Source organism: Mycteria americana, chromosome 4 (genome assembly GCF_035582795.1).
Source record: "Mycteria americana isolate JAX WOST 10 ecotype Jacksonville Zoo and Gardens chromosome 4, USCA_MyAme_1.0, whole genome shotgun sequence".
In the NCBI taxonomy this organism is placed as follows: Eukaryota; Metazoa; Chordata; class Aves; order Ciconiiformes; family Ciconiidae; genus Mycteria; species Mycteria americana.
In genome coordinates, this window is record NC_134368.1 from 38500626 (window position 1) to 38524230 (window position 23605).

Sequence of the window (23605 nt, forward strand, 5' to 3'; positions counted from 1 at the left end):
TTTATTATTCATACGTTACAAAGAAAATAATGACTTGAAACATCCTTTTCCTTTATGTGAATGAAGGAGTTTAAAATATATTCCCATTACCCCGCTTCCTGCAAAACTGCTTTCCAAATTCTTCTTTCAAGAGTGTTTCATGACAGAAAAAAACCCACATTTGAGTGCTTGCAATCAATTATGGAGTATGAAAGACAGAAGAGGATGCCTCAGAACGACAGTAACAACTCTCTCAATAAATGGCTTTTCCCCCTTTCTCAAGGCTTTCATAGAATGAAAAGGATAACAATCCTCAAATGCTAACCATCTGAATAGTACCTGCAATTAACATCCCCATAACCCATAAAATAAATAAACAAACAGTTTGCTACCTTAGATTTTAAGAGTTCCCGACCTGAGAAGGGCCAAGCAAGGTATAAGACACATTAAACACAAACAAGACGCCTGTTTCAGGGAACTCTACTCCAGTAGACAGCACTTCAAAGTTTACAGATGTTAGTAATAAAGATATTTAAAAAAAAGCAAAAGGCTGATTTCTAGTTTCAAATACACTACCTCTTTAAAAACTGGTTTACTCTTGTAGGCATGTGAAGACCTGCTAGTGCTGTAGCTGTAAAAATCACAGGGAATTTGTCTACAGAAGCAATGCGTCTTAGTCATAATCTCCTTCTGAAGCATGAAAATCTAAAGGTGCTTATTTCTGATTTTATTGCATTTTAAATATTAAGTTATTACAGCAGCTCCTGGCATTCCTGTGCTAGAGCTGTCATTTCCACTATGCACTCTGTTTCTCAAGCATTCGTAACTTAGCAGTTTTAATTCACATCTGGCTGAAATTTGGTATACTAGTCAGCTTGCATACAAATTTCCTCTGAAAAGGTGGGGGGAGAAAAGCTTCAGATTTCTTCCAGCTTGTTAAGAGTCTAAACTACTTTAATAAATGTGAATAATATTTCAGTTTATAATAATATTTTATTTTAATATTTAATATCTTGGTCTAACACTCTGGATTAGTGGTTTCCAACCTAAACTGTATCAGAGCATGCTGGCCTTTTGCCTTCTTAGGCAGCTCTGTGCCGCAGTGTGGAACTGGGGACACCGGGGTGTCTTTGCAGAGACATCTGAGTGCAACAGAGATGACTGCTCTCAACTAGCTCACACTGTCTTGGAACACTTCTGGGGGGCATTGATCCCAATTTTGCAATAGGAGCTAGAAACTCCACACATGCAGACTTCAGATCCCATCCGCGACCTCTGACAGGTTTCTTAACTTTGTTAAGTTCAGGTTGCACTGGGAACTTGAGCTGTCCCTTAATACACAAGCAGTATGACAAAGTCTAATTACACATTCCTCAAGTAACTCTAACATACCCCCAAAGTCTGAACATGTATATAATATGTTCTAATAAAGTCCATCACTTTTGGTCTTTGAAAGAGAGTTCATTAAGCTCACTGGAACGCTAGGTATAGTCCGAGTGACATAAGGACTCCTATCTTATAAGACTGCACCTAAATTACTTCCAGGTTTTCTGTTAATAGACACACAATAGCTCACAATAGTGGAGATTTTAAGTATGGGTATCTGAAGTTACAGGAAAGTAACAGCAGTATCTTTTATGGTCTTCTCTTTGGCACGACTCAGGAAATTACAAGAATAAAATACCAGAAAAACAAGTATATACAGTTAAAACATCCATAAAATTTATACACATTGATTTGATACCAGTTTGCTTATACCACTGATATGTAATTACACTGATTTGATAAACACTGTATATACCATAAATATTAAATTCTAAAATTTTCTATGCCTTTTATTATAGATGAAGCTTTGGTTCCTCTTTGACAGGGTTACCATGTTCCCCTGCATCAGCACATCAGCTTACACTACATACAAAGGAATGAAGCAAGTTCACCATGTGGAAGACCACAGCTATTTCACAAAATTTGCTTCTTGTGTGGTGTTCTCTTCTTGGTTTTTTTTTTTTTGTTTAAGCAATAAAAAAAGATCTTATTATCCTAAATTAAGAGCTATATGACAAAGAAACCTGGAAGCAAAAGCATAATTTGGATGTCCCTAGAGCTGGAAGTGAATCTGTGGAATCAAGAGTTAGTAAAGTGGAGACAACTGCTATGTTTTAAGAAAAGGGGGACATCTGCTCCAGGTCTATCAGAACCGCACTGAAAAGGGTTCCCCGCTGAGAGCCCCATACAAAAACCACCAGGCAGAGAAAAAGAACAAAGAAATTCAGATCTAACTGGGATGGTGGCGGGAAAAATATTCTGAGACAGACATACGGTAGTTAAGTTTGCACTGTCATGCTGGAAAGTGTTAATGGCTTCTGTCAAACACAAATTAGTTTAGAGCAGACAGGTGTGTCCCTGCAAGGGCCTTTTTTTTTTTTTACTCTTTCCCTCTTATCCCTACCATGAGCCTGAGGCTCAATGCTTACATCTGTACTAACCTAACAGGAGCAGTTTAGTGCAAGCTTGAGTGCAAGCACTGGCATACAACCATCAATAACTTGTAATTGATAGTGGTTTTCCTGCTTTAATTTTGGGCTCTGACAAGCAGTGCTCTCCCAGATAACACCCACCCAATCCAGGGAAGGGTATGGACCAGGGACTGCTCCCAATAGGTCATATGAATGAGGTCCCCGGGCTGTTGGGGAAGGGCACGTACACATCAGCGATGCTTGTGCCTTGACAAGTGAGAAAATGGACCTCATCCTGTTCCCTTTGTTAGTGTAGACAAAAACTGCATCTGTCTCTCTTCCTCCACAATCTAATTTTACTCTCTACAGTGAAAAAGCAAGGCACCTGGCTGGTCTCTTCTCTCCCTTTTCACTGCCCTCTTCCAGCACACCGCAGGACTCGGGAAACCTGCGAAAGGAGGGAACGCCTCGTGACTATAGCTGCTAGCCAGCAGCACACCACCCCACAGCTGCAAGCAGCTCTCAGCAGGCAGACAGAACTGATACTTTCCAATCCGTCTCAAGTACTACTGCTTTACCAGGCTTCTGGATTTATCAACATCCATGGCCTTTTACCTACCGAATTCTAGGACACCTTTTAACAGTTTCTGGCAGCAATCAGGTATAATGTTGAGGAGTCACTGTGTTACAGTCATGAACACAAGCGGAACATCAACCAGCTGAGTGTAGGGGACTCCTTCCCTTGGCTAAAATGCAAACCTACGCACATGCATGCATATGCTGTTTCAGACTAACACAGCTTAGTCTACAAATTACGTTAATAAAGGTTATAATTTCTATACAGACTATACCAAATAAAGCTAATTCCACGGAACTATGGTAATTCAGTCTGTTAAAATAGGACCCACAGCACATTTTCATATTTCTTAATAAAGACCCCCATGTAGTTTATTGCATACAAGAAGACCGGAAAAAAAAAAATCAAAGAACAGATTCTAGCACAAGCTCTGCTCTATGCTGCAGAGAAGAAACCAAACACTCAGAAAGACTGATTTGTTACCTGTTATTTCATGGGGTACAGTCGCACTACAGGAAATAAAGGCAGACAATACACAAGCAAGATGAAGAATGCTCAGCTCTGCCCAGTTTCACCGAGATCACTGCAAGCAAAACCAATTACCTCAAAGGCAAAAACATAACTTTGTCTGATGTAGGTTTTTATTTTTATTCTATTTTTCACCTCATGTAACTGGTTCGGCTGCCACGGCTCTGATCAGCAGTAAATTAGGATTAGGTGGAAAGGACTAGGATGAGGGGGTAATGTAAAAGCTGGAGGGCAGGAATGAGAAAAGAGAATTGATAAATAATACACAGGTCTCTTCTGTGAAAAGCTGGCAGAGCTGCTGAGGAATAGCTGGAAATACTATCCAAATTCCACTGAAAGAAAAAATCATCTAGGGAGAAGGGTTTTACATCCAGAGAGGAACCAACTGTCTGAAAAGTCTGTTTGAGATTCCTTGACCTCAGGGGAAAAAGAGACTGGTAAATACTGGGATCTCACATAAATGAGGAGTAGCAGGGCTTGCAGAATAAGACTATTTGAAATGCTCTGAAGATGCCTATTTAATGTCATGAACCTTGCTGTATGTTTTGGAGAAAGGACAGCTGTTAAAAAGAAACTCTCCTTGCAATGAAATACGTGCCTGGTTCCATAAACCAAAATGGTCGATGGAGGAGCAAAAGAAAAGGAAGACAGGGGAGGAAAAGAAAAATTCTGAAGTACTTCTAGGCTATGAAAAAGACTCAAATATTGACAGTGCTTTCAGCACACTTGTCAAGGAACAGTGAGATCCTCTTCAGCACAAGATCCATCAGCTCACTGCTTGTCTCTTGGTTGACGGGAGAGATCTTAAGATTCAGTATCATTACAAGACAACGGACAGGCGTATCTGTGCGTGACCTTCCTGGAGTTATCTGATGAAAAAGCAAGTTCTACAGAGGGAGAAGGCAGAATTACATTTTCAAACTCTGACTCATGTGTCTGCCTTCAGAAGGCTTGTCTTCCGGATGGGCACATGGAAACACACACATACACAGATAATCCTCTCATTTTATGGCAGAACATGATTGATTAAGTACCAGGAGAGTGCTGAGGAGGAAGCAAGAATAATTAAACAGAAAGAAAATGTAAGAAAACTCTTCATACTACAAAGGTGAAGGGCACTTCCATCATACAGGTGAGTAGATCAATAGGGCAAGTCTGTGAGGAACAAGGGGAACCTGGCATGAGTGAAAAGGGAGATTCTGTCTCCATCTGGATAACGCTTCATGCCGAGTACACGCTCTGACTCTACAACCCAGGGCTAAAGACCACACCAAAATATTGCTGGCAGCTGGCAACTTTAAAATCCCAACTGACTGAAGTAAAAGGTTCCAGAAAAGTACTGCATACGCAGGGGTAATGCGCTTTCTTACTCCTTTAAAAGTTGTGAGGAGACACAACTATGAGATGCTTTCCAGCTCCGAAGACAAGAGGTGATGATGGGAAGAAGAACCCTGCTCTCTTCTTGGGACATTACCTACGTGTTGAAGAGTAAGAGATCGTTGGTCGTAAAGTGGAAGTTAAATACATCTACCTTCAAAATGGCAACATTTAATCAAAACTTAGGAACAAAACGTATAAAAGCCACACCCCACACTCTGCCATAAAACAAGTAATATTTGTTCTTTCAGAAAATAGGACTTCTATCAAGTGTGCTGAGATACTTTCCATAACCTCCAGGATGTTACCATTACAAAATGTGTCTTGATATGCCGATGATATTTTTTCTGGTCCTTAATTTCATTTTATTGCATCTAGATATACCTCAGTCCACATGGTCTTTAAAAATTTTGCAGATGGTTCTTCCATCGGTGCAGATCTGTCATGTGACTACGCTATATATTTTCTTCTTTCTTTTCATCTTTTCTTATAAATCATTCCCTCTAGTCTCTAATAATTTTTAATGCTCTGCTGTGAGTTTCAGCCAATTAACCTATATCTTAAGGTGCTCAAATTTGGATCCAGTTTTCCTGATATCATCTTCCCTTCTATTTTGTACATTTGTTTTAAAATTCCCTTAATAATTATGCCAATGCCTGTACAGAGAGCACTATAAAAAGTACAACTAGCACCGAGGTCTTTTCAAAGCCAAAAATTTAAAATGACACTGTTTGTTCCAAGTCAGTGTAGTTTTACACCAAAGAAAGAAACAATTTTTGAATGAGAAAAGACAGTTAAAAAGGAGGGAGGGGAAGATGGACAGTTGAGAGTACTTTGATTAAATACTTAAATTAACGTGCAATAGCTGAAATTCACTTTTGTAAGCTTTTAAGGCATCAGTATTGACTGCCATTACAAAGCATAAGTGACATAGGAATTTAAGCATTAGTTATACATTTTCTAAACTATTTGTTTCCAGTTCAGCCACAGGCCTCCCATGGTTTGAGTATCTTTATAAAAACATAAATACACACATGTTAAAACAAATAGTGTCCCTGCTGCTAAGGCTGGAAGTTGGCTCGCCTGTCCTCACAGTAACTTAAAAACAGTTTAAAAAGTAGTAGAATAAAAGCTTGCATGAATAAAAAACAACGATCATCACTAAGAGATCCTTAAAGGCAGGTATGTAACAGTCAACATTAAGGTCACCTTAATATTCAATTTAGAGGTATTTCTACGTCTCCCAAGCCAAAGGATAAACTCTTAAGTACGAAAATTTGCCATTATTAGAAAAGTTCATTTCAATGTTCAGCCTCTAACTCGTTATCTGTAATTAAGAAAAATCAGATTTCAAAGCAACAAGAGGGGACTGTGATAAAGCTATCTGAAGTACTCTCTGGCAGGGATAAAGCCAGCAGAGAGGTGGCTGTCATAAAATAGCCAAATGGCTTTTTCCACCTCCATCAAGGTCACTTTACTGATGATGTGCTCAATAAGATGATAATGCATTTAACCACTTTCCTTGCATCTGACTTCGACCTTATTGCAAATCCAAATGGCCCTGTTTAACTACCCTGGCCTTTCAACATTTCCCTGAACAAAGATAATTAAGGAGATATACTGCCCCCTACTATCACAGGAATTGAAAGACAAATAAACTTTTAAGAGCACAGCCAGGTGTCTATTGCATTAATGTACAACGTTTAAGCAGGGGGTAAAATGAAATAATGGTTAAATAATTATAAAAGGTTAACAAAGTTAACTTTGTTACATAAGGCAATTCTGTTTTATTTAAAAGAAAGAACATAAAAGGCTTTCCAGGCTACTTTTTACGACTCCCTGGCCAACAGTCTTTTCTTTAACGCAGTTTCTGACTAAAGAGGAAAAATGTTCTGCAAAAATTAGCAACTCTGGAATTTCTGCAGATTTGGAACTAGCGATATTTCATACATGGGTACAATAATATTTTATGAAAAAGCAGGTCTATATGATTAAACCAAGAGCTGCTCTAATAAAGGCATTTCCGTTCATTTTTTTTCCTTTGTGTGTGGTCAGCAACTATACTAGAGATGCAAATTAAAGTAGTTTAAAAATTAGTTTGGCAGTTACAACAATTTGGAAGCTTAAGGTAATGCTTTCTCATGATTTATACAACGATGAAAAATGACCAAATAATACCATTGTATAATAGCAGTGACTTCCTTCTTTAATTTTTACTCATATATACTCTTGCATCCCAAAGCGTTCTCCAGGACACTAATTCTTCTTCATAACAAGAAAAAAACCCCCACGTCAATAGCACTTGGACTAACAACAACTGAAACAGGACAAAAAGAATAAAAAAGCAGGCAAAGCTGTTGGATGTTCTTTTTGTAGTTGCATGCAAGAGATCTTATTTTAGATTAATCTTTTTTTTCTTCTAAATCGGTTTCTTTTAAGCATCTTAGAAATATTGTTGTATAGGTCTGAATCCTCTGCAAGAGCCAGAAAGAGGCAGAACCGTAAGTTGTATCAGAAAGAGAAAAACACATAACTCACTGTTGACATGATACTAGATATGTGAGCTTACTGCTGCTGCAAAAATTGCTGTTCCTTTGCCACAGAAAATACAGTATGCAGAAAACCTGTTACACATATTTAATCAGAGATTTACAATAACGCAGTTCTTCAGAAATGACAACAATATGTACCTTTGCCATTTTGTCAGGCCACCATTACTTTGAGTTGTAGATGTAGTTTGTCCAAATTTCAAAGCGTTCAGGTATTTGGCTAAACCTTTTGCTGTAACACTTCTTAATCCAGACTCAACTCCTGAACTCTGAATACACCAGAATTTAAACCTCCTGTAAAGATAGCTTCTACTACCCAATACAAAAATCAGTGCTTCTACCATCACTGATTACCACATCAAATACCTGAAGTTTGCAATGATTCATATACTATTGCTATGCAAAATCCTTTCTGCAATATATAACAAGTCATAAACAAGCCTTTCACTCTGAGCTAGGTCTCAAAATTGTAACCCTGTGTTTTGTTTCCCATGTAGATCCCACTAGAATGATATACTGTCTCCAGATATGAGAACTCTACCGCTTTATTACACTTAAAGGACTTGCTTGATAAACCATCTACTTTATAGCAGTTTACACAAAACAATTATCTCCATTTCAAGTTTGGATAAATGGTTGCCCTAGCCAGTCCCAAAAGAAGACTACACACCTTGTTGTTACCCCCAGTGAGTTCTCAAGTTTTCCTGTATAATGGCATTGTCAATTCTTTCAATCTCAAGCAAAGAAGGTGAATTATTATTTTCTGTTCATCCAGAATATTTCAGCCACCTACCTGTTCTGTTCAGAGTTTAACATGGGTGAAGGTTTCTAAAGGAACACAAGTGCCATTCTTTCCATTTGTCCCTAACATTTAAAAAGCTTAACTTAAGTTGGAAAACTACAGAAGCATTTTATTAGTGCAGTTACTTTGCTTCATCCTGATTCCTTATTTTTTATAAAAATCAAGTGTTCAAACCTAAAAGATGTATACATCTTCAAACCACTAGTGAGGCCACCAGCTCACAGCCTCATCTCTCTATACATCACTGAATGTACAGAAGCCCTCTTGCTATTCTGCAATGCATAAATCTGTAACTACCTCTTGAGAAAGTCTTTCAAACCCACACAGAGCAAAGCCTATAGCCATATTTAGAAAGAAATAACCAGCAGTAAGATCTCTGTAGACATGCAGAAAAGATAGGAAAGACAATGTCTTTTCTCATTTGGAAAACAATACAGTGCAGTATTGTTTTCTGATATCACCGCTCAAATGCCTACATTGTATAAAGTGTACGTATTGTGACCTTTTATCTTGTGTAGTTCAACAAGTGAATTGGGATGCAAAACCAGTTACAGAAAGAAAAGTTGTAAAGTCTGATCTTGTAATTGCTATCAGATCATTTCAGTAATTTGACAAGTCATGTTAAATGTTCATAGATGCACACACACAAGAATACAGCTCAAGACAAATTCTTTAAGTTGGATGAGTTTACATGATACCCTGATGGGTGCTTAGCAGCATTCTTATTGTGGACCTTTAAAATAAACATAGACCTGACATGACATTTTACATTTTTTTTTTTACAGCATCAGTTATCAATTTTTAGACAGCTACCACGTCAGCTGCCTTTCTTCAAAAGCAAAAAAAAAAGTATCCCATACTGCATGCAATGTATTACTTCATGTGTTCTTAATTCGACTGCAAAAAGGTTAGAAAGTAAAAATGACAAATAAGCCAAAACCACCTAAACATTAAATGTTTTTGTAAAGGTTCTGCTGCTGTAGGTTTCTTGCTAAATTGTAACATAGCCTTTTTATAACTCCTTCAAAGAAAAAAAAACTATACTGTGACACGTATGAGGCCATTCTCCACACAGAGTTGCAGAGCGATTAATCAAAAAATTTTGTAACATCTCATTTGTAGTTACCGAGCTGCTTGACAGTTTTGAGCCCCAATCTGATGGATGAAAAAAATAGTAGGCTACATTTTCTGTTCTGGTTTGAACACTTTTCCCCTTCCCAGGTTTTACTCAAATACTTTCACCTGAACTTACTGAGGATATATTAAAAGATTTATCTTTTGAAAGAAAAGAGGCAAAAGTGAACTACATCAGCTACGCGCACACCACCAAGAAGTTCAGGGAAATAAACCTAGCCTATTTAGTACATTTGTACATTTGCCATTATGCAAATGTACAAATCCTTATCTTAATGATAGCCTGTATTTAACATCAAGCAATAGGATCCTTGTGTCTATTAAGCAATTAATACACTTGCTAACGGATAGGGGACTCTTGCCATCTTCAGTAACTTTTCCACACCTTTTTTAGTGAATTTATTCTGTGGATTAGAGAGCTTAGGAGAGAAGGTGCTTCCCTTCCTCTCCCTCCATTGTTCTCTACCTTCAAAGCTAGTAACAAACAGATCGAGAGCAGCTCAGTCTTTGTCTGAGGGCCTGGTAGTTCACATCCTAAGTTTGTCTCCCCATCGCTGAAATATCGGAAGGCAAGGTTTCTGAAAGCTTTCCACAGCAACGGCCAGAAAACAGGCACAAAGTTAACAAAGGGGAGCTATCACCACAAAGTGTCAGGTTTGTTTACTGGAGCAGATGAGTATTCCCCCAAATCGTCAAAGTTCAGATTTTTTGTTTAATAAACTGTTAAAAACATGGCAAACGGGCTAAATAAGGTGAACATGAGCTAAGATGGTTTAAAACAAAACAAAACACTCTACAAACAGATGAGTAGTGCAAATTCAGATTCACGTGAATTAACAGGAAAACTAAAACGTAGCAGGCACAAAAGCTGCAACGGTATGTTCATGCACTGGAATACAGACATTATAAATTTAAGCAAATTTAATTGCTGACATACCTTTCTCAGGTTTTTTTTCCTCCCAATCCTTCCTTAAAGACTACTCTAGCAATTAACAAACAGAGGTCTCCGGATGGCTCACTGAAACATTTAAAGCTGGGGAACAAAAGGTTTATTTTAAAAATGAAAACCTTGGCTTGGACAACTCCAGACGTGAATCTGCTTTCAATTACTGAAAGTATTTTCACTTCAGTGAAAAAGGATCAAATCTTCAACTACACCATCTTTAGGCAATGAATTCGATTATATTAAGCTTTAAGAATACAGAATGACTTTGTGACACAGCTGTATATTCTACACATACCATTTATTAGGTATACAAAAAAGAAGGAGCTAGCACTTTAAATGAGAAGCAGAGAGAGATGTGGCTGCTCACAGCAGCACTGTACTTCCATATCACAGCTCTGCTTTAGGGTTTTTTTTTTCAGGTGCCCACATAAATGTCGAAGATTACACTAAGCTTTAAATGAAGGATTTTACAGTCCTTTAGAAATGAACCTAGGCTGATTTTTTTTTTCCATACTTTTATTTGCATAATTTGCACTGTCGTAAAGTTACATTTTTCTCTCTAGACTTTTGGACTAGCGCAATCTCCTCCACATCCCCCCCAGTACAGCAGGTACCGTAGCCTCTAGGAAGCATAATAATTAGAAGTACTTTATACTTTTCCCATTATACAAGCATAAGAGTTCGGCGAGGGAGCTCACAGGCTTACACTCTGCAGCCAGATGCAACACCTCAAATGCAAATTATGCAAAAACTTCTCATTTCTCACATCTCCGATTTCGCAAATCGATCCTACCGCATCCCAGCCAAACACCGGGTCGGGCTCTTTTAGCAGCAAGGCAAGAAGCAGGAGAAAAGCGGTTACCTCTCGGCTTAGCAATACTACAAACACAGGACTCGCAGTCCCCGGCTACCCGCCGGCTCCTCGCAGGGCTGCCCGAGCTGCGGAATGAGCCAGCGCCGCCCCCGACCCGCGCCGCGGGGGGGCAGCGCCACCTCCCCGCGCCCGCCCCCGCCCCGCCCCGCGCCCCACCTCGGCGCGGCGTCCCCTTCCCTTCCCGTCCCTTCCCTTCCCTTCCGCTCCCCGCCGCCGCCCGGCCCCGTCTGTGGCGGGCGGCCCGCCCGGCGGAGCCCCGCTCGCCGCCGGCCCCGCGCAGCCGGCCGCCGCCATAGGCTGAGGCGGCGGTGTTTACTCCCGGCGAGGAGCGGGGGCCGGGCCTGGCACCGCGTAACCCTTTCGGGGCCGCGGCGGTCGCTTCGCCGCGGCACGGCCGCGAGCGCTTACAGCTGGAGGTCGGGAGCTCCGGGGAAAGGCAGAAGGATCCTTCCCGGAGAGAGCGGAGAGCCAGGCCGCTTCGGCAGCGCTGTTTGTACGGCTTGGCTAAGGCGCCTCGCGCGGCTCACAGGCAGGCGAGGGGACGCGGCCGCTTCGGGGCCGTGCGGCTTGCGGGGATTCATCGCAAAGCGGAGATCCGCCGTGACACAAAACACGCTATCTGCAGCGCTCCTTCCCGCGCGAATTGGCACCAAAGCCTGTAAGGCCTTAACGGAAATGAGATTAAGTCGGTATTTACAGGAGGGGAATTCACGTTTGGATACGTCTGTCGCCAAGCAGGAGAGCGGCGGTTTCCCGCGCGGGCTGAGGAGACCCCCTTCAAACCAGGGCCTGGACCAAAGCGCAGGTGTTGGCGCACAGATGTTACAACCGACCCTCTCATCACGCACCACCTGTGCTTTAATTGAAACAGAAACACCTCCCCCTCCATTTACCACCTTAGGAGATAGTTCTTCGCGTCTGTATGGGCATGAGTATAATAAACTCGGCTTACTTCAAAATACTCTCCTTGACAATTTATAATCAAGCCTGCTCCTAATGAAGCCTTTGGAGTTGCAGCCTGATCTGACTGGACACAGAACTGGGTGCATTGCATTATGCATCATAGCTGTCAGATAAAGCTATCAAATAATAGATACAAAATACAGCTTTTGCATTACTCAGCATTAACTTCTGAAATACTGTAGAGAGCCAGAACAACTAGATGCCTACAAAATACACAGATACAAATGTACTCCTTCAAAATAGAAAATCCTATTTTCAGCTGCTAATCAAACTTAAGTTAGTGCCTCTGTCTTTAGTAAAAGAACCAGATTTTTAAAAATTATTATATTTTTTTAATCACTGCCTTGTGGAACATGGAACTCCTTTAAAATGTTTGTGGGAATGATATCTCAAACTTCACTCTCACCATCACTACCCAAAGAACCACCTTCTCAGTTGGCTTAGGGATATGCCAGGCTCTCAGTGACACATAGTAATTCCTACAAAACTTCTCCTATCATGCTTTTTTTCCACCTTGGACTTTTGCTAATACTTAACTAACCTTAACTTGCCTCACCCTATTACAAGATCCGTTGCTGACACAGGCCAAGTTATGACAGCAGCTACCAGCTACCACATTTTGCCAAAAATCAGATCGAGATATTGTTAATGACTACACAATACTTCCAGGGAAGATAATACCATTCCAGAATATGTTTCAACACTGTTATGTAGAAGGCTGCAATAAAGCACATATTTTAGATGTATTATTCATAAGAAATGTAATAATATTCAAAAAGCTCACACAATTAGTGCTCATTTGCAACTTCCTAGAGAAACAAAGACTATACAGACTGAAATAGTAGACTTCTGTGAAATGGGGGAAAATAATGAGCTAAGTAGCCAGGTCCTGATGAGGGCAGTCTTGGCTGGCAATGGGGAAAAATACTGAAAAAATCCCAAAGTAATAGCACTAGTACTACATCTTGAACTGAAGCTCTTTGAGTTAGATATGCAACAGACTATGCGTGCTTTGACTTAGCACAAAGGAGAAACTGTAATACAGTCACCATTGACTTATACTTTGCTCAGGCTTCGGGGGGGCAGTGTTTTGCTGAAAATTGGAAGCTTTTTGCAGTTCAAATGCTGGACAGACTCACATCTGCAATAGCTGCAAGACTGGCCAAGAACAGAAGTATGAGATGAAATCATGAACTAATATAGTCAATTAAGGAAGCAAGTCTCTAGCAATGCCACAGCAACACTCATATTCTCTGTCTTTCTTCCAAGAGATCTAGTTGTAATAAATGGAGTATTAGATCATGGAAATACTATTTTCCAAACTGCTTGAATGGAGTACCTATAGATAAGCACTTTCTGCCATTGAAAAATCTACTAAGTAGGTAAAATTAATTCAGGCATATATCCTTACAGGTCTTGAAAGAAAGAGGAATGGGAACTGGATGCTTGGAGTCAGCTCATGCAGAGCTCTAGAGCTCTTCGGAGAATTACTGTCTTCAGAGGGCACCTGTAATTGCACCCCCTCTACGTGGACTTGTGCAGGAAGCAGGATTTTGGGTCCTCCAAGAGCCAGATGCTATGGAAGGCTAGAGGTATTTAGACAATCCCTTGTTCCAAAAGAAAGCTACCTTGTCACTACCCACCTACACGTTCTGTACCCTTTTTCTACAAATACGTACCACTGTACATTCACTATCTGAGGATTTCAGCCTATCAAAAAAGAAAGATTCTGCCTCTGTTAATTACGGCAGTGCCGACCTTCCTTTACCCAGCTGTCCATGCTCTTTCCATCCAGGAGCAGACCTGGATGTCACTGCAGTGGATCCTTTTCTCTCCATTTTCAGTCAGCTGCAATGGAATTTTCCTTTGCTTTGATGCCCCCTGTGCTGCGATTCCACTGTCCCATTAATGCCAGCACAAATGATTTATGAAATCTATTAGGTGCAACACTAAAGACATCTGAAACATAGATGTTTGCTTAGGAAAATATTTATATGGAGTAGACAAATGGGGGTGAAGCAAACCCCAGCACAGATACCACACTTTATGCCGACATTGCTCACGCCCAAACAGTAGAAAGATCAAACAAAATGGGGGGGGGGGGGGGCAGGGAATAGCATAGATGTTTCATTCATAGGAAAAGAGAGAAGCAATTTTTTTTTTTATTTGGTCAGAAGGATTATTCCAGTAAATTATGCAGAGCATTAACTGTTGAATTTGAACCCATTTTTAGTCTTTCTTTATTAATAACTCATTATAGTCTTTTTTCTTAATGTGGAATAAATTAGAGCTGTGTTAATCCATGCAGCTATCTGTAGGTACATTTATCACTACGGTAGCCACTTTTACTCTCCTTACTGGAAGCTGCATTTCATGGGCAACAGAGACTCATCCCCTGCTGAACTCAAGTCACAGTGGCCTTTTCAGGTCACTGGCAGGGTCACCTGAAAACTTACCTTTTTTTTAGGGGACTGAAAGGTACTGCACAGCTGGCCTTGACATACGTGAAAGAATTTCTCTTTCTCTTTCTCACTCTTTCTGTCGTATTGCCACAATTTAGATCAGTGAAAACAACTGAGCTGGGGCCTTGCTGGTATAAAAGGGTGAGGAACTGCTAACAGGATGTTCTTTGTGGGAACTCAAAGCTTTTGGAACTGATTCCTCTTTCCTGATCCAGAAGAGCTCAAATTTTACAGCCTTCATAGCATGTTGCATAGTTCATATTTTTCCAAAGTGTATGAAAACGGGAGAATTGTGAATGTGGTTAGTTCCTGGAGGCAGGGCTTTGTTTCAGCTTTCAAACTGGCTGGTTTGCATTTGGTTGAGGAGGGAGGGTTATTGCAGCTTAGTCATGATGATTAATTTTTACATTTGCATTTGAATTTGTGTCAGGTTTTCAGGAATTTAAAGGTAGTAACAAACAGCCATACTCACTCTCTGTAAAAGATAAGTATTATCATGGAGAACTGACACATCAGGAATTCCATCACTTCAACGCCTGGAAAGGACTTAAGAGGTTACACTGGAGGTGACTCTGGATAGTCATTAGACTAGAGTCTCCCAGGTATGAGTAGCTCTGCTCCTTGCAGCACATAACGATTCAGTCCTTACTATTATCTTCTCTGAGCACCATCATGCCAAAGTAGAAAACTTTATTATGCCCATTTTTAACATGGCAAACGGAGGCACAAAGCTGACTTGTCAATACCACAAAAGTAGTACCATGGGAGAGGGAAAATCTGATGCCTCGGATAGTCTTCCGAGGCCTAATCGCTGAACCTTTCTTCTTCTCATCATCGAGGTAATAATTTCAGCTATTTATCAACATTAATGATGACCAGTGACTTTTAATAAAAGGGAGCAAACACCTTTTTAGCCCAATACTAATTCACTTATTTGAATAGTAGTAGCCTAAGTGCCCTGTTAAGACATCCTATCATAAATTGTTAATTAGTGTTACAGCTACTTGTACTGAAATGCTAGGTGTACTTTAAAGAAATACTGTTGTTTACATATGCATTACAAACAAGCATGAACAGAGTGTCTACATAGAAGCCGAAACTGCACAGCCTCAGTACATCAATTTGGAACCTGTTTTTCTTACGACCCTACCAAAAAGTGGAGTATTAAGCTATGAAATTTAAATGCTGCCTAAGAGAAAGATTTTTGTCAGATAAGGTATCATTTATAACAGCAACATACATTCTCATGTCTGTTTTACAAAACAGACTTAATCAAGTAAAATATTCATAATTTAGCTTTCCAGTTTCTGCTGGAAGTGTATTAAAAAAGGCAAAATCTTGTCTAGAAATAAAAGTCTAAGAATACTATCTGATATCAAGAGGATTAGTAGTATAGTGTGTTCCCATGAGAAAGCACATGTGCACAAAAATATTTACATGTAGAACATCTTGTAGTTCTTAAGCACTTAAATACTACTCTACATTGACTAGATTTTTCTCACAACTATAGATTAAGATGAGCCATTTTTCATGCAGTAATGACGCTGATTTAAATGAGAACAGACTAAGACCATGATGAGATCACAGATTCAGTGTTCAAATCTGAAAACAATAAACTTTCTCTTTCCTTTTCATTCACATAGATAAAGCCTAACTCTATTTGTTATAACCCCTTCCAAGAGCGTATTAAGAATTTTGCAGTTTCAGATCAGCATTTCACTGAAAATACAAGTGGAAATTGTAAGCAAGTAGATGAAACTGGGGTAGGGCAAGAGTTATAGCAAAAACATAGTCCTTTAAAAAAAGGATTGAATTATGACACTTTTCTTGAATGTAAGCGGATAATACGTGGGGGATTTTTTTTCCGAAGAAGCAACACAAAACTACCCAGTGTATATTTGTACTGTGATTTTTGAGTGCTGTAGATTAATATATTGAAGTAAATAATGTTTGTCTGCTTTTTGACAAATTTCCCAGTGAGCTCAATGCAGTATTCAGGCCAGGTAAAAAATGGAAAATATTTTTGTGTAACAATACCTAGAATTTTGCTGTTTAACAGTGCAATGCCCTGCTTAGAATCATCCTACTCTACACTACTTTCTGTCATAAATAAAGGTTTAGGAAAATACAAATTTACAGTTATTATACAAATTCAATATCCCGGTCTCCAAAATCTGACTTACTGAAGACATAAATATTGATCATGATGCTTTTCATAGTAGTTATTCAGTTTTAGTTAGTTTTTCACCAATACATTCCTGTGTTCAAATGCAGACAATAGCAGTCAGCCAGCAGACTACAGAGAAAAAGGCCACATATGCTTTGAATGATTAACACAGTTCTTGGAAAACACAAAGCATACATGCTTTCCTTATCTTACAGTAAAGCTAAGTAATGGGGAAGACATTTTCATGAAATATCTAGGGGATCAATGAGCCCTTTGAAGGAAATAGTTACCCCCCCCCCCCAAAAAAAAAAAAAAAAAAAGAAAAAAGTTTAATCCTATTTGTTTCAGAATAACAGTAGTAAGATGAAGCAATAAAGTAATACTCTGATGTTTTCAGGTCATTTTACCTAATTTTAGAAGAAAAGGCAATAGTATTTTAGGAAAAAGTTTAAACCCTTCACTGAAGAAAGAAAAAGTAATCTGAGCCTTATATCTCTCTTTAAACTGAACTTGCTATTAATTTGAATCCCATTTGTATCTTGCGAGACTCACTTCACTGCATCATCACACTTCAGGACCTAAAGAGAAAACTATTAAAGATCCTGAAACATGCACAGTTGTGGCACCTTCCCCCCTTAATTTTTCATATTGCTTTCTTATTTTTTCAGTGACCTCTATGAGCAGCTGCTACTCACTGGCTTTCATCTGGAAAAGAAGGCAAAGAAGCAGTTGCTTGCACAGCTAATGCTCCAAACTGGAGACAGAGTGTCTAATCTTCATAATAAGCAGCTTCCAACTGACTAAATTTTGATTTACAATTAATACTTGGGTCCACAACTCTAAATCCCTCTGGATTACTAGACTTTTTTTTTTTTAAATTATAAGTTTACACTTTTGTCAGAAAGAAAAAGCAGAAGATATTTACTGCAAATGAAAGTGACATAAAAAAGTAACTGGAAAGAAAAAGAGGTCAGTTTGGTATGTAAGCTCATGACATACAGGACATCTCATAACAAACAAGGTATCTGTAGGCTGTGTGAAACAATCCTTTTAGAGTAAAATAGTTTTCTATACGTCTGACAAGAGAATTGGCTTTCGTGAAAGAACTACCCTATTGTGAATCTCTTAGAATTGGTAAAGACCACCAGCAGAGCAATCCTATCGGTATAAGAGAAAAAGCTCTATGAAAAGCCACTCTGTTGTTCTTAATGATGAAGCTGGGATCTCATACCTCTAGAAAACTTTAACTTGTATTCTCATCATCTTTAAAAAAAAAAAAAGTTCAAGGTATTCTCTGAAATTACATCTTTAAAAAGATATTTTAAAAACAGAGGCACAAAAAAAAAAAATCAATATCTGTGTGATTCCCACAAAAAAATATTTCACATATTTCTTGGAATAAGCATTATACTGATCATGACAGAAACTATGTGGCTGGGACTGTGGGTTCAGCTGCTGCTGTCCTTCATCTTCTATTTTGTCTTTTTATTGTAGGGTAGATGACTGAAAACTTGCTGTATCATTTTGGTCAGAAATTTCTTTTTTTTCCTCAGTAGAAACCATCTCTTTTCTCCTAATTACACCTTCTCCTCCCTCCCTTTACATCATAACTCCTTGGGGAAAAAAAACCAACCACCAGAGCAAATTTTCTTTTTACACAGTTGCTGCTTTGGCAAGATCAGAAAAAAGTGTCATCCTTTGGGTAAGTCTGTCAAACAGATTTCTAACATACAGTTTGAGAATATTCATCTAAAAGTACTATATCTGCACTTGTGTATGCTTATATGACATTTATTGCCTTGGAAAGGTGGCATAAAAATTATTTCACACTACTCTGACACCTGGTGTGAGCCATATCCCTGCAAGTGGTCTATATACAAAATGGTTATAAAAATTATACATTTAAAATAAAATAAATGCTTTCCAAAATATTAACTTGGGTTTATATAAAGTAACCGCATTGCAGGCTGCTGTTAAGTAGACACCTTATCACCTTTTCCAGGAGAAAAAAAAAGATATTTTCATAAACTGTAAGAATAGGGTTTATATACACTTTATGTACACTCGGAACTGAGTACATGAACAAACTTTCCCATGGTACACGTTCAGGCAGATGATGAATGCCTGGTAATAGGTGGGTTGTTAGGCACAAAACTAAGTGCTGTAGTGCATCTAGAATTGCATTTATGGCACACGTTGAAGTGATTTATTGGCTATTAATTCTCCTGGAAAGCAGGTGATCATTTTCCACATTCAGCCCAACACACAATATTTGCCAACATGCCGTGAACTGCTAGTGAAATAATTTTACTCGATACCAGCAGAGATGGCATATTCAGAAACAGGGCGTAGACACTATCAAGAATTTAAAGTTACCATTTACTTAAGAGGGGGAGAAGGAGAAGAAACTATTTCTTCCTTCATTTTATCCATACTTCAGGATTTTTGGATGTGCTTGCTACGTTTTAGTGAGCCTGTTCACCTTGTGCTCACACACAGAGCCATGAGTCTGTACTGCAGGTCTTAAAACCACCACTTGGGCTCGACTTACTTCAAGCAAGGCTAACCATCGCACAAGTTTCCAGAACACAGTATATTACGTAGAAATTATCACATGTAATAGTCCCTAAAGTCTTTCTTCCACTACCATTTCCCCGTACGCCATTTATCTGCTCGGCACGCCACTGCATAGATGTCAAGCCGTCATGGATTCACACTAAAGATCTTCCCACAAGCACTGCCAGATTTGCAAGCTCTGGTGTTATCTGCCAAGAGAAGGAACTGAAAGGCCAGCTGAATTCACTCATACAAGAGCCCTTAAAATGTGAGCAAGTGGTAGAACATTCAGCATAAAAGGTATTTCTCAAGGAAAATAAAGAAACTAAATATAGTATGTATATACTGGGGGCACACAAAAGCTGATGGCATGGCACAGGAGTTTTTAGACTGCTGATGAATCAGCGCAAGTCACAGGAAAGGGTTTTTTTCCCCCCCTCTTCTTCCCACCCACCATATGCTTACACTTTAAGAGCAAAGCATGCAAAGTGAAAGCCTAAATGAAAACCTACATGGAAGCATGGAGCCACATTTAGGATTGAAAATGCCAGTGTAACTGGGTCAGTTCTGAGGCCAAAAATCTATGACAGTCAGAGCTGAGCCTGCTGGAGAAGGATTCAAAGATAAGAAAAGCATTCAGTAAAAATGCATCTTTTATTGCAAATGTCCTGAAGATAATCAAATCTATAGAAGTTGTCCATAATATTGGTAAAAAGGCACATATAGCATTACCAGTGTCTCAAAGAGTTCACTCTGCTTTCTACAGCAGTGTTTCCTGATGTATTTCCCCACACGCACACAACTTGCCTTGGCTTCCCCTGCCATCTATTATACTGCAAGAAGCATCGTCAGCCCTTTTTTCAAGAATCTGGAAGGTCCCATACTTTGGGATTAGTCTTCCCTCCTTCCCATTTGCTGGGGATGCTTGTGCTTCATTAGAGTCGAAATACTAATCTGACTGCATTTGCTCAGTACTTGGTTGAAGTGGGCTCAAAATAGTAGAAAAGTACAGAAAACAGCTTGTTCTTAAAATTGAATGGAAAATGTAGGCAAATAATATTAATTTTATTACAAGAAAGATCTCTGTTCCACATTTAATGTCTCAATCCACTTTTGGTAAACAAGTTATTCTCACATCTCTGTATTCACCACCCAGAGACCCAAATACTTTTGTCTACAATGAGGATGATCTACGCACACACAACTCAGTCATCTATCTAGGCAAAGACAGTTGACTGTTGAAAGATGAGCTTCAGGAATTGCTGCCATCAGTTCGTCCCTCCCTCTCCCCTTCTCCCCACCTTGAATTGTCCTTTCTCATCTTGTCCACCTACCTTTGTGATAACTTTGCAGGGGGGAACAGAAAGTCTGCTGTAGAGCTGTCCTGAAGAGCAGAGTACTGATACTGGCATTCGTTTTGAGACAAGCCCTCAAACGTGGTATACCAGAATCCTAGACTGTATGTGTTTGAAATCCTTTTTTCTACTCGTGGCCTCCCAGAAGTTCTTCTGAAGTTTCCCAGGAGCCAATGCTTCCTGAAGCTGGACCACAGGCACTGAGAAAAGTACTCTAAGGGCTATGCAAGGCCACGGTGGCTCCTACTGTGATCGTTGGGCAAACATGCAATGGGCTTATTCCACAGAGAATTCAACTGGTTGTGGTTCTCAGTTCTCTATATAAAGGAAAGGGATCTGTCACTATCCACGTTACACAGGAGCTTAGCTAGATGGAGAGTGCTTAGGCATGTAACTACATGTTTTCAATACCTCATCTAAAACTGTTATACTCTAAAGCCTGGCACAAGAATTTATCAGCTGAAGTCCATCAGTATTCTTTGCCTTTTTGATAACAGTCATGCTAACATCCAGCACAAGGGTCACATTGCTATTTAAAACTCTCCTGCACCAAAGTAAACAAACCAGACACTGATAGATTTCCTGAACTACCCTGAGGCAGAAGCAGTTTCACAGATGGAGAAAAAAAATACAGGCAAAGGAAAAACTGCTTGAGAGAGAGAATTTTGCTCCAGGTTTTCTAAATCTTACAATCTATATTTCACTCTGGAAAATCCCCCAATTAATAAAGATATTTTTACTATTATAATAGGTTTTTTTCCTGAAGTATTCAGAAATTGATAAAGTTGGACCTTCTTCTTTGCTGCAAATTTTTGCATGCTGATTAAACAAATTAAAAACGTGTCCCACTACAGAAGAACAAGGCGGCACTAGTAGTAACAGAGTATTTTAAAAGGAAACAAAAAACATCCAAGAGAAAATCTATCGTACCAAACAGTGTCTGAAAATCTGAAACACTTAGTGATGAATGTGTAACTCCCCCTAATGGAGGCATATTTGAATTTATCTTAAAAGAGAATGTCAATAACTTAAAATCCCAATGCTCAAAATAATAATAATACTGACGTATCACCTTCGCCTTTCTGGCTTTTTAAGGAATCTTTTAAGGTATGGATCTGTGATCTACAGTAAACATTAAACTTATCAATGCAATTTTTTTATTTTCTTAGTGAGTTTTATTACATAAAGGAAAGTCTTAAATATATGTGCACTTCAGCATAGTTCTACGGTACACACTCAGTAGCCATTAAAATTCCCTTAAATTATCTTCTGTCAGTCATTTCCACTTCTGTTTCAACTAAATGTTTTCCTGTTTCTTAAAAAGTCAGCAAATTGCTATAAAAATGACAGTGACAGGCCACAGTGGTTTTGGTTGTGTGGTATGAAGAAACAGTTCTTGTATGCACAGCTGCTGGTAATCAATGCAGCACGTTTGAGGCCTAATCTTTGTCCGGACAGTTTCCTACATTTCTGACTGCAGTTTCCTTGGCAAGTTTTCTGGGACCATATTATCTATCTGTCCCAGTATTCAGCCAAAACTTTTCAATGCAAAAGTTTGGCACTGTGCACTGGTGGAATGGCTTTCAAAAGTTTGTCCTCCCAGAGTTAACAACGTTTTAGGAGTCTTTGCCCTAATTCTCTTCTAACAACAATTTGGGTTTTTTTAAATGCATCATTTTCTACATAACCACCCTGTAAGATATGGCAGACAGATTAAATTTTTATATAATAAAATCACTACTTGTGAAAGATGCCAGATTGACAGCATCAGAGACTAAAATTACATTTGTCCACAGCCCAGCTACAATAACAGCAGCAGCAATGCAGTTGTTTTCAGAGCTCTCAAATTTGAGCTACTGCAACTTCTAGGGTAAGTGAATAGCTCTGGACTTTGTTCTGCCCAGACTTCTGATAAGTCTGGACGTTGTTATAATTGGTCTGGTGATACTGTAACTAAGTGGTATAAGTAGGGCTGCGATTAAACGCTGGATTTTACACGGGTCATACTCCCTGAAGGAGGCATGTAACCTATCTCCTCATAGTGGTGAAAGACTCTACATCTTACTCCGCTACCAAAACTAGTCTTTAATCTCAACACATGGGTACACAGATTTTCTCCTAATACAGAGAAAGTGCAAAAAAAGAGCAGCAGTCTGGAATGAAGCTATGGGCGTAATCCCAAATGACTTCTCCTAGGTTTCGATTATGTATTGGAAAGGAAGTTTAGGAAATGTGGTGCTGAACAGTTGTTCTCTTTCAGTCTTTTGGTTTAAATGGGACCTTATATATTTTCTGTTTTTCTTTGCAGGAAGTAGTTCCTAGCAAAATATGCTCTTAAATAGGACTTACCCAGCTGTCAAATTCTACTCTGTAATGCCAACAGAGTGAGATTCAAAACTATGGATGAACATATGTTTAAAATAATTACATTGTAAGGCAAAGATAGACACGTTCTTGTGGACAAAAAGGACAAAAATAAGCTCATAAGCAAGAAGGAGAACATAGATAAAATATGTCTACCTGCACCATTAGTCATCATACAGAAATATTGCTAACATCATGTAAGTACATGGGAAGTTAAAAATGAACTATTCAGAAGCAAAGGTCTGTGTAACAAACCAGGAAATATAGAGAAGATATAAAGGAGATCTAGAACTATAAATGAAGACAAGCTACAGTTCACGAAGTGGAGCCTGGCACAAGGAAAAAATAAGAGCAACAATTAATAAAGTACTTAAGAGAGTTAACTCTTTCCCAAATATTTTGCTGCCTGGGATTTCTGCTTATTTGATTTTTTAAAGGGAGCTAAAACTAAACACCAGTAGCTGTATAGACAAAACCAGCAAATTTTGACATGCTTAATCTTACCCTGGCTTATTT

General features: G+C 39.1%; 2 protein-coding genes across 19 annotated transcripts in view; one reads left to right on the forward strand and one right to left on the reverse strand.

The window, feature by feature from the left end:
- TENM3 (teneurin transmembrane protein 3) overlaps nt 1–23605 on the reverse strand; it is a 502889-nt gene that overhangs the window by 236217 nt on the left and 243067 nt on the right. The window contains exon 1 of one of the 18 annotated variants that reach the window (XM_075500276.1): nt 11750–11766. The exons of 14 other annotated variants lie outside the window; for them this stretch is intronic. The gene's annotated coding sequence lies outside the window, so the exon portion shown is untranslated. Of the gene's footprint in view, nt 1–10339; nt 10360–11210; nt 11280–11749; nt 11767–23605 lie in introns of those variants that run through there. 3 more of the 18 variants (XM_075500273.1, XM_075500279.1, XM_075500275.1) reach the window with 3 other exon arrangements.
- The window catches only part of LOC142408684 (uncharacterized), a 64672-nt gene that overhangs the window by 32657 nt on the left and 8410 nt on the right, over nt 1–23605 (forward strand). The window contains exons 3-6 of the mRNA XM_075499264.1: nt 11552–11880; nt 13599–13777; nt 18476–18516; nt 23034–23301. Of these exons, the coding sequence (XP_075355379.1) occupies nt 11552–11880; nt 13599–13777; nt 18476–18516; nt 23034–23040 (556 nt within the window). The 3' untranslated portion in view covers nt 23041–23301. The remainder of the gene's footprint in view (nt 1–11551; nt 11881–13598; nt 13778–18475; nt 18517–23033; nt 23302–23605) is intronic.